Source organism: Gossypium raimondii, chromosome 1, assembly GCF_025698545.1.
Source record: "Gossypium raimondii isolate GPD5lz chromosome 1, ASM2569854v1, whole genome shotgun sequence".
In the NCBI taxonomy this organism is placed as follows: domain Eukaryota; kingdom Viridiplantae; phylum Streptophyta; class Magnoliopsida; order Malvales; family Malvaceae; genus Gossypium; species Gossypium raimondii.
This window is the reverse complement of record NC_068565.1, coordinates 30,924,600-30,937,136: the sequence shown is the minus strand read 5'-3', so window position 1 is coordinate 30,937,136 and position 12,537 is coordinate 30,924,600. Positions and strand designations below refer to the sequence as shown.

At 39.0% G+C, this 12,537-nt stretch overlaps 1 protein-coding gene across 1 annotated transcript; it reads right to left on the bottom strand.

Annotated features, from left to right (window-relative positions):
- Positions 1-7,076: 7,076 nt before the first annotated feature.
- On the bottom strand, positions 7,077-10,891 carry LOC105786961 (uncharacterized). The gene is made up of 7 exons (XM_012613429.1): positions 10,697-10,891; positions 10,364-10,513; positions 9,686-9,986; positions 8,858-9,168; positions 8,435-8,660; positions 7,450-7,544; positions 7,077-7,376 (listed from the first exon to the last, which is right to left on the bottom strand). Exons 1-7 carry the CDS (start codon positions 10,889-10,891, stop codon positions 7,077-7,079), a joined length of 1,578 nt encoding a protein of 525 aa, XP_012468883.1.
- Positions 10,892-12,537: the final 1,646 nt, after the last annotated feature.

Below are 12,537 nucleotides of genomic sequence, written 5' to 3'. Positions count from 1 at the left end.
CTCTTAAAGTATTTTATTACTCAAGTGTGAAGTGATTACAAATGAGTGGGAGAGACTTATATTTATAGTTGAGCTCCCCTAGATCCAATAGTATAGATTAAAATACATTAATGATCAAGATTAAATGCAATCTAAAAATTGGGATTCTTAAGGGATCTTGATCCTTTAAGATTAGAAAATCTAATCTTATAATATTACAATCTTCTAATATTAAGATATTTTAAGATTACAAAATCAAATCTTTTAAGATTACAATCTTCTAAGATTACTTCCATATTTACTTTGCTATGTAGATAAGCCTACAATCTCTCCAAGTAATGGGCCAGTCATATTAGGCCAAATGACCCCATTGTGAATAAGATGGATCTTTCATGTTTGCCTTGGTCACTGGCTCCCTTGCACGACTTGTGACATTCTCCCCCACTTGTTTCTACGACACACTCATCTCATATTTGGAATGGAATTAGTCTATCTTGTCTTGAAACTACCACAAAGCCTCAACAGGTTCCCAACTAGCTTCATTGTCAAAATATCCCTTCTATTGAACAATATATTCATGTTTCGGCTTATAATACTTCCATTGAATCACTCGATTTTCCATTATGTGTTCAAATTCATGATCATAGGAGACCTTTACCCCAATTGTCACTCATACAAGCTTGGCTCAATCTGGATCTTTCTGATCCTTATGAAAGGGCTTAAGCATACTAATATGGAACACTAGATAAATCTTGAGTTTTGCTGGCAATTCTTGTTTGTAGCCACCTTGCCTACTCTTTTCAAAACTTGGAAATGTCCCTCGTACAAGCCATTCTGGTGAAAAATAAAGTGTAATTTTGAAAGGACTAAGTCACCAACCTGAAATTGTACATCCCTACGAGTCTGATCAATCCACTTCTTATTGCACTTACTTGCCTTGTATAAGCAACATCTGGCTAAGTCGTTCTACTCTTACCAATCCTTCGAAAAATTGATAAGCTATTGAATTTGGTCCTGCATAACGGGTTGGAACAACATTGGGTGTGAGTGATTGTTGCCCCATCACTATCGTAAATAGACTCTAATTCGTGGCCCCACTTCTCTACAAGTTATAAAAAAATTGGGCTACATCCAAAATTTTCGGTTAGTTCTTTTGTATGGCACTTACATAGTGTCGAAGATACATTTCCAACAGAGAATTTACTCTATCAGTTTGTCCATTGGTTTACAAATGCATGCTAGTGGAAAAGTTCAAGTCTGACCCCATCAACTTGAACATCTCTTTTTAGAACGGTCCATGAATTGCCCATCTCGATCACTAACAATAGATTATGGTATGCCCCAACATTTCACCACATGTCTAAGGAACTAATGCCTCATCAATAGGGTATTCATTGGTTCCTGGAATGGAGATTCCATACTTGGAAAATTTTTTCACTACAACAAAAATACTCGCAAACCTGTCAGATTTAGGCAAACCAATAATAAAATTCACGGATACACTCTCATATGAGAATTTCGAAATGGGAAAAGGTTGCAATAATCTAGCCAGAGTCTTCAACTCTACCTTGTCTTGTTGGCACATTAGACAAGTTTCCACATAGGTCTCAATATCATAACCTATGTGAATAATAATGGTCATTTAAAAGAGAAATTGTGTGTTGCATACTTAGATAGTCGACCCATCTCAAATCATGACACTCATTAATGACTTTCTTGCACAAATTCATGTATTGAGGCACATAAAGGCGATGCCCCTAGGTGTACAACAACTTTTCTTCAAGCCAAAATCACCTTGTTTCCCCTTTATCGGCCAACTCTATCAAAGTTTTGGCCGTGGGATCATGGGACAATCCCTCTTGAATGCACTCCAATAGAGGGCTATTAGGCTGATTGATACTGCAAACTCTATTTTTTGGCTTAATGCATCAACCACTACGTTGGCTTTCCCTAGTTTATACTCAATGTTGAAATCAAATTAGGCCAAGAAAACCTGCCAACGAGTCTGCTTAGGAGATAACTTTTTATGGGTAAAAAGTTAACTATTTGCGACATTATCCATAAATACTACGAACCTGAAACCCAACAAATAGTGTTTCCATATGCACAAGCAACGCACCACTCTGGTCATCACTTTCTCTTGAACCGTATATTGACACCCCGTATCATTAAGTTTTCGACTCTCAAAAGCAAGCGAATGCTTATATATTCCCCCAATTACATAGTTTGATGTATTCATATGTATTTTATACAGTTTCAAATAATATGAAAAAAATAAGAATGGGCTCCTTCAGGTATTATTACCTGTTTCATTTAATTAAAGGCTTTTTGGCACTGAATACCCAATCTCATACCCTTCCCTTCTTCAACAAATTTGTTAAGGGTGCAGTGATTCTAGAGTAGCCTTCAATGAAGCGTTGATAATAATTCGCCAACCTAAGGAATGACTATAACTCTATTATCTTGGTAGGTGGTTCCCAATCAATAATAGCTCGAATATTGCTCATATCCATCCAAATTCTTCCACCTCGCACAATGTGACCTAAAAAAGGTACCCCGTATTGAGAAAATGAGTATTTCTCCTCTTTGACATAATGCTCATTTTCACACAAGGTTTGGAACGCTTCCCTCAAATGTTCTACGTACTTTCCAAGTGGCTTATTGTACACCACAATGTCAACAAGATAAACAACGACAAAATGGTCTAAAAAGGGTCGAAGTACCTTATTCGTCAGGGTACAAAATATCACTGGAGCATTCATTAGTCCAAAGGGTTTTACAAGGAACTCATACGAGCCATAACGCGTCACACAAGTAGTCTTTGGCTCATCCCCTTCGGCTATCCTGATTGATTGTACCTTGACTGCAAATCCAACTTGGTAAACCACTTTGCGCTACCAAACTGATTAGACAAATCTGCAATGAGTGGAATTAGGTACCCGTTCTTCACAATAATCTTGTTTAATGCTCAGTAATCGGTGCAAATCTTAATGACCCACCGTGCTTCTTTTGAAACAAAACTGGTAAGCTAAATGGGGCTTTACATGGTTTAAGGAACCTAGCATTTAAAAGTTACTTCAATTATTTTTGTAACTTTTCTAATTTTGGTGGAGACATCGATATGGGGCCCTAACTAGTCGCTCAGTATTAGGCATCAACTCGGTCTTATGATCCACCTCTTTATTTGGTGGTAAAGTTTTTAGCAACTCGACAGGTCTCACATCTAAAAAAAACTATAGTAACTATTCTGCTTATTTAGGAATCTCACTAATGGGTTCAATAATTTCATTGACTTTCAAGGTTACTAAGTAGGAAACTTCATCTCTGCGTACTCCCTTGCGAACTGGATTGTTAATAGTACTTTGGCTTCCACGTCGTCGTCCCGTTTAATTGGTCCACAAATTGACGTGAGTCTAAAATGCATATACAATCGACAAAAGGAATGAGAAGTGCATTAACCCAGCCAAAAAAAATTATTCCAACCACAAAGTTGTAATCATCAAATGATATTACCTCAATAGTCTCCTTACCATTCCAACCATCGAGTTGAAGTTCAACTCCCTTTGCAACACCCATTGTCGAGACGCTTTTTGAATTCATCATCTTAATCCAACTTGATTATTTCTCAACCTTGGGACCAAGTTTCTGAGTAGGCTCTTCAGACATGAACAAATTCGATGAACTTGTGTCAACAAGCGCTCTTAATCATCTACTAGCCACAATAATGTCTACAAACATCAACCCTTTTCTCTTCTGACCCTTCTTGACTTCGACGCCACTCAATATTGAACCAAAATTCAATGGTGCTTTTTCTGACTCATCATCCCCGTTGACAGAAAAAACAAAGATCGTTTTAGACAACCCCATACCTTATGCAAGCCTTCAAAAAGGAAGAAACTCATTGGTTTTTTTTCTCCTAAGGCTTGTCTAGCTTAGCTTTTTGAATAATTTGGGTCTTACCATCGTCATTCCTTATTGACTTATTTTTGTCTCATCTATTATTTCCATTTGGTCTGAATTTGGGCTTAGAAGACTTAGATTTTTCCACATTTTTAGCACCCAGCTCTAGAAGCGACTCTACAATAGTCATGGTTTTGGTAAGTTCCTCAACTCCACGACGTTCCAATTCTTGCAAAAATCGTGCCTTGTTATTACTTAGATCAGTGAAAAAGAATAATGTCTCATTATTACTTAGATTAGTGAGGTGGAGCATCAACACACTGAACTCATTGACATACTCCCTAACCGTGTCTTGTTACGAAAACCAACGGAACTTAGCTCAGGCCTCCTTCTCGGCATATTGTGGGTAAAACCTTAAACTTTTTTTGGAACTCCTCCCAAGTTCTAATTTTGACCCCACATTATTGTTCACCTATGGACCTATAACTTCACCACAATAGAACAATATCATTCTTAATGCCCATAGCACAAAAGTATTGCTCCATCTCCAAAGTTGTCCATTCCCCTAGCGGACCTTACCCCGTCGAACTTCTCCTACTTGGGGACATAAAAATCTTATGGTTTGGTGTCGCATCCAACATCCCTTTCCCACAACAAATCGGCACACAATGAGCTCTCCTCGAGCTCCTCAATTTTTGTGTTCAAAGATGTCACCGTTGCTTTATTTTCTGCCTTTATAACTATCATCAAAGCTTTCAGAGCCTCATTCTTTACTATCAACTTGCCCACAGCGGTGTTGAGGAGCGCTTGGAATGGATCTATATTGGAACTAAAGGGCTCCACCATATATTCATTGAGTTGCTCTTTCATTGAGTCTAGCTCATTGGTGCGTCTTTCCATTATTTTGAGTGTTTCCTTCACATCCCCCATAGATTAGTTGAGATTGACCACTTGTAACACCCCAAGCCTGGTCTAGATGTTATGGCCAAATCCGAAGATGTCACAAAGAAGAGTTTTAAAATCAGAGTCGTTACGATAAATCATCCTAGCTTTTTAACTCATATTCACTTATATCAATTGTCAAAAGCATTGTTTTATTATTTTATTTTCCAAAACATGATTTACAGCAGAAGTCATAGAAAATGTTATTTTTGTAAAATCCATTCGTAATTTTGGAAAACCCTTATTTTAGTAAAAACCAAGTTTTAAATGTCTGTCGCAAATAAAATGTTAAATCGAAATCCAAATCCCAAAATAAGAAACAAACAGTCTGGAGATTCCAATTATTACAAAACTCCCAGAATAAACTTTAAATTAAATTGAAACCATAATCATAAACCGTTTACAAACTCGTGGTCACCAATAAGCTCCGTCACACCGATCTGCCTAAGTCTGTGGATTACTTGAATAGAACAGACAAACAGATGTGAGTTTTGGTAAACTTAGTGTGTAACCCAATAGAATTAGACATGCAAAAATCTCATATACAGCCAGATACGATTCAAACTTACGTTCATTTTAGATACAGATAATAGAATCAGATAAGCAGTACAGATATGCAAAATCCTACCCGTATCCTCTGTACGCCATCTCCGACTATCCCATCACACCATGTTGGGTTAAAAATACCCATCCAGCCCTACACACTATATAGTGTCGATGCGACACATTATAGATAATATGCAGCTAAGCTGCTAGAATATAGGTAACGTGTCGCCGTACAGATCACTTTCTCCACATATACAAATCCACCCCAATCATAGATACAGAAATAACAGTTACAGAAATATCATGCATAACATGCTCACATACTGGTAGCATATATATATATATATTCAAACAGAACAGATATACATATCAGTATCCTACACAATGCCGATTATAAGAATATCAGACCATACATTTTAGGGTTTGGTTAGCCCTTATCGACCCTACGGTAGGCCCACAGTCGATCAGAATGAATCGTTCGACCCTAGGGAAAATTTTAGAAATATGGGCCCATATGCCCGTGTGGGCCCACACGCCTAGATTGACCTCCCCCATGTAGCCCACATGGCCTGGCCCAAAACCCACACACTCAATTTGGCTTAGCCCGTGTAGCTCATACGGCTACACTCACACCACCACACGGTCGTGTCTTGCGTATGGCCATGCCTTCGTCAAACACATAGTCATGTCTCGCACACGACCAACTACACGGCCAAGCACACGCCCGTGTAGCGTTGATAGTGTAGTTTTTCTGCTTTCACCGAAGCTATTTTTTCATGTTTTGGGAACACACCTGGTACGATTTTAATGCAAAAACAATCCCGAGCCTTCCGAAACCTTAAAGCAGAGTACCCATAACAAATTTAGCAATCAATTCACAAACCCCTCAAAACTAAATCAAGTAATGTGCACCCACTTACCGCCAACACACCTGTTCACTCGTACAAATTAGACCGTTGAAAAGGAACTGCTGCTTCACTAACGTCTCCTACGCAAAAGATACAACAAATTTTCAACCTTTAAAAATCAAACTAAAAGAATACAAACAAAAGCCCACTTACCGATTACACGAAAAACCAAGGATTTGGAACGCCCAAAAGCAAGGATTAGTGGCAGAGACAATGAACGAAAGAAAGAGTTTAATTTTCTGTCAGGGAATAAAGAAAACCAAAAGAACAATTATGGGGATTTTGTTTTGGAAGAAGAAGAACGTCAAAAGAAAAAAATGAGGGATTTTTGGGGAGAGAAAAAATAATAAAACAAAATAATTTAATTCAAACAAAATCCCAATTGCCCACTAACACACAACCAACAACTACTTTAGAATTCCAACTCCATTGAAACTCTGTCATGCAACTGAGCGAAAATAACGCCCACGCTCGCACAAGGACTCGAACATAGGACCTCCAATACATTGATGCCTTACCACTCGAACTAGGAGGCTTATTCTGATGTGGATTTATAGGAAATTTTATATAACCCCACTAAACAAGGGTAAGGCTAGAATTAGAAAAATAACAAAATTTAGCAAAAGTGGGACTTGAACCCAAGACCTCACACACAGACCCATAACACTTAACCACTGAAGAAGATACTCATTTGTGTTAGATATTTACAGAAACATAAATATATTATTCAGGGCATTACAACTCAACCCCCTGAAAGAAATTTCGACCTCAAAATTTACTTGATCAGAACAGATGAGGATACTACTGACGTATCAAGTCCTTAGGTTCCCACGTGGCTTTCCCATTGCCGTGATTCTGCCACAGAACCTTTACCGACGGAATGGACTTCCTCTTCAAAACCTTAATATCACGATCTAGAATCTGAACTGGCTTCTCCTCAAAAGTCAAATCCGGTCTAACCTCGATCTCCTCGACAGAGACAACATGAGATGGATTTGACCGATACTGTCTCAACATCGAAACGTGAAACACATCGTGGATATGGTCAAATTCTGGAGGTAGCTCCAACTGATAAGCGATCGGTCCCACACACTTCAGAATCTGATACGACCCAATAAACCTAAGTCAACTTGCCATTATGACCGAATCTCAGAACTTTCTTCCACTGAGAAACCTTAAGAAACACGAAATCACCCACAGAGTACTCGATATATCTCTTTTTCAAATCTGTATAAGACTTCTGTCTATCAGAAACCACCTTCGATGATCCTGAATCAGTCTAACATTATCTTCGGTTTCAAAAACCATCTCAAAACCTAAAATCTGTCGTTCACCCAACTCAATCCAACATAATGGAGTACGACTCTTACAACTATACAAAGCCTCGTAAGGCGCCATCTAGATGCTATACTCGAAACTGTTATTGTAGGTGAACTTAACTGATCACAGAAAATCCTCCCAACTACCCCAGAAATCTAACACACAACTTCGAAGCATATCTTCCAATATCTGAATCACCTTCTCAGATTGACCATCAATCTGAGGATGGAACGCAGTACTGAAGTCCAATCTTGAACCCAGAGCCTCGTGTAGTTTCTTCCAAAATCAAGAAGTAAAGTGAGGATCTCTATAAAAAATTATCAAAACAGAAACCCTATGCAGTGTTACAATTTCAGAGATATAGAGCTTCGCTAACATTTATAAAGAGTAGTCCGTTCGAACCGAAATAAAATGAGCGAACTTGGTTAATTGATCCACGATGACCCAAATAGAATCTTTCTTAATGGGTGTCAATGGTAACCCACTAACAAAGTCCATCGTCACTCGTTTCTATTTCCATAAAGGAATCTTAACCAGCTGCAGCAAACCCTATGGTAATTGATGCTCAGCCTTAACTTGCTGGCACGTCAAACAACAAGCAACAAAATATGTAACCCTACGTTTCAAACCCAACTACCAGTACAGTTCACGAAGATCCTAATACATCTTATTACCACAAGGATGCATAGCATAAGAGTTACTATGCGCCTTCTTCAGAATCGACTACCTCAAATCAGAATCACTCGGCACATAAATTCGACCTCGAAAACACAAAACTCCATCCTTATTCAATCCAAAATTAGAAGTGTTGCCACTCTCAATCTAACAGAACTGTATACCCAGAGACTCATCCTCTAACTCCTTATCTCGAATCTGATCAATCCAAGTCAGCTTAACTTGCAATTCGGCTAACAGGCCTCCATTATTGAACAGACTAAGGCGAGCAAACATCGCTCTTAAATCAGTCATCGCTCTATGATTGAAAGCATCGACCACCATATTAGCCTTGCCAGGATCATACTCTATTGTCCAGTCATAATCTTTAAGCAGCTCGATCCATCGACGCTGTTTAAGATTCAACTCTTTCTAAGTAAGGAGGTACTTGAGGCTCTTGTGATCGGTGTAGACGATACACCTTTAACCATACAGATAATGCCTCTAGATCTTTAACACAAAAATCACAGCAGCCAACTCGAGATCATGCGTTAGATAATTCCCTTCGTGTGCCTTTAGTTGACAAGATGCATAAGCCATAACCTTACCATCTTACACCAGTACACCACAAACGCCTTACTAGATCTAGGATGTATCAGAACGAGAGCCTGAGTTAGAACAAACTTGAGCTTCTCGAAGCTCGATTCTTGCGCATCAGTCCAAATAAAAGGAACTCCCTTGCTCAAAAGCTTAGTCAAAGGAGTTGTAATCAGAGAGAACCCCTTAACAAACCACCAATAATAACCCGCAAGACCCAAAAAATTACAGATCTCATATACGTTCTTCGGGTGTTTCCAATCTAGCACAGCTTCAATCTTTCTAGGATAAACTCGAATCCTCTCAGCAGAAACTATGTGACCTAGAAAATTTACCTTTCACAACCAGAACTCACACTTACACAACTTAGCGTAGAATTGCTTCTCTCGGAGTATCATCGATAAATACCACAATGAATTGATCCAGATACGGCTAAAAGACTCGGTTCATCAAATCCATGAATGCAGTCGGAGTATTTTTCAGACCAAAGGGCATAACTAGGAACTCGTAGTGCCCATAATGAGTGCTAAATGCAGTCTTATGAATATCCACCTCCTTAACTCTAAACTGATGATAACCAGAATGAAGATTTACTTTCGAGAATACTGAAGCCCCTCAGAACTGATCAAACAAATCGTCGATCCTTAGAAGTGGATACTTATTCTTCATAGTCAGTTTATTTAACTATCAATAATCAATACACATCCTCATGGTCTTATCCTTCTTCTTTACAAACAAAACTGGTACCCCTCATGGAGACACACTAGGGCGAATGAAACTACGATCCAAAAGCTATTGAAGTTGAGCCTTAAGCTCTGTAAGCTTTTTCGGTGCCATACGATATGGAGCGATGGACACCAGAGCTGTACCCAGTAGAAGCTCAATGCTGAACTCAACCTCTTGATTCGGAGGTAAACGCGGTAACTCTTTAGGAAAGACATCCAGAAAATCTCTTATTGTTCTGATATCTTTGACAGAAGAGCCCCTAGAAATAGAAACATTGACGTAAGCCAAATACACCTCACACCCTTTCTGAACCAATTTCTTAGCAACAAGAGCGGAGATGACATTGGACAGATAATCCCGATGCTCACCGATCACAACCACTTCCTTATCATCCTCAGTCCTCAGAATGACCCTCTTATTTGCGCAATCCAAACTAACTCAGTGCTCAACCAACCAATCTATTCCCAAAATCAAGTCGAACTCCCCAAACGGTAACTCCATCTAATTTGCCAGAAATATAACCCATTGCACTTCTGACGAAACATTCTTGTAAAGTTTGTTAACCCGAACAGACTGCTCCAACGGACTCAGTACAGTAATCTCACTAGAAGTGCTCTCAACACAAATCCTCAGGTTTCAGAAACAATACTAGCTACATAGGAGTGTGTAGAGCCTATGTCTATCAGAGCAGTATAAGGTATATCAAAAATAAAGAACGTACCCGTGATAACATCAGGAACATCTCTATCCTCTTAGCATCGAGTAGCATAAACTAATGCAGGCTGCCTCGCCTTAGTCTGAGTAGCACCTCGACCCAATGCTCTCTGTCCTCGGCCTATACCATTACCACACCTAGCTGATCCATGGCTCTTAGGTGGCTCTTGAACTGCGCTCTGAGGCTGTGCAAAACTCGGTTCTGAAGCTTGCATCTGATCAGCCCGCTGTAGACAGTCTCTAATACAATTATCCAAAGACATATACCTCAGACAAACCCATAACCTCCTCCAACACTCGTCCAGATTGTGCCTACCATAATCACCACATGGCTGAATACTCGTAGGATCAACAAGAACCCCCACTCTAACCTACCTATTAGGTTTGACCTATTTATTAGGCCTTTGAACAGAATTAGAGGGCTTGGAATCCCTCTTATTCTTTCCTCTCTCTCGGTCCTTATTTTGGCGCTCCACGCACTTAACTTCTTCGGTGATCTTTGCCTTATCCACAAGAACAGAAAACTCACGCTCCCTTTGCGGAGCAATCAGAACCCTAAACCCGTCTTCAAAATGGTCGCATTTCTCATACTCAGACGCCACCATGCCTCAAGCGTAGTAACTCAACCTCAAAAACCTGGCCTCATACTCGGCCACAGATCTATCACCTTATGTGAGATTTATGAATTCACGCCTACGAGCGTCCACCACATACTTTCCCTAGAAAGTAGTCTTAAAGAAATCCCAATTCAGACGTTCCGCCTGAGTACCCTCCTCAACCCATAGCAACCACTGATATGCCTGCACCTTTAAATTTTTGCTTGGGAGTATAATCTATGTCATTCATAATCCTCTCGGTGGCCTCCAATTGATACTCGACCACAATAGGGGTGACTCTAGTGACACCCTTAAATAGCTCAGCTCCATTGGACTAGAGTCGTTCAGTTACCGACCCACGACCCTCAGATCTAGAGTGGGGTCCAGCGACCCTCTCCAACACCTTCAACATGGCTTGGGACAGTGCGTCATCCCCAGTCGAACGGCTTTAAGACCTAGTTTTAGTTGCAGATGAAATTGGTGTTTCACTCGTATCTAAGTTTGACATACTACCCAAAGAGGAAGACTCAACTTGAGCCTCCTACGACCTCTACCACGCCCACGAATACCACAACCGCGAGTTTTGTGAGCGTTCATATTAAATTCAAATTTGTCTACATTATAAAATTTTATGCATCAGTTCTAGTATTTATTAAAAGATATTTTATGCATAAATTATCAGAATGTTCAGAAATGTTTTTAGAGGTTTCAGTCTCTAACTAACTCAGTATAATTTCAGAAATTACTAACTATAGTGTTTTCAGAATATTCTATCTAAGTTCAAAAATACTTACAGGATTGGCGCTGGAGACTCGGTGTACCACATACTTTCTCAAATTATCTAAATTATTTGAAAACCAATTCTTTTTGAAACACAATTTTGAAACCCAAAATTCACAGCATAAATTTTACAACTTGGCTCTGATACCACTAAATGTAACACCTCAAACCTGAGCTAGACGTTATGACCAAAACTAGAGATGTTACAAAGAAGAGTTTTGAAATTAGAGTCGTTACGATAAATCATCCCAGCTTTTTAACTCATATTCACTTATATCAATTGTCAAAAGCATTGTTTTATTATTTTATTTGCAAAAACATGATCTACATCGGAAGTCATAGAAAACGCTATTTTCAAAAAATCTATTCGTAATTTTGAAAAACCCTTATTTTAGTAAAAACCAAGTTTTAGATGTTTGTGGAAAATAAAATAATAAAAAAATACTTTTGACAATTGATATAAGTGAATATGAGTTAAACAGCTGGGATGATTTATTGTAATGACTCTGATTTCAAAACTGTTCTTTGTGACATCTCCGAATTTAGCCATAACGTCTAGGTCGGGTTTGGGATGTTACACCACTCCTCTTTTTGTATCCCTCGATTGGATAGTTTTCTTGGCCCTTCCACATGTCTCAATTTGTTTTTTCACTCCTTTTGACATCTTGCTCGGTGCCTTCGAAACCTTGACTCTTTTACCAACTCTCACGGGGCTAAAATTTTCGTTTCACAATCTGTGCAACCTTAGGCCATTTCTTAGGTTCAAACCCGTGTAAGTCAGCCTAACTTTTGTAAAGTGAGAGTTCTCGATATAAATTTTCTAAAGCGTCGAAAATAAAACAGAAACAACTCAAAGAAAAAAGTAATGAAATAAC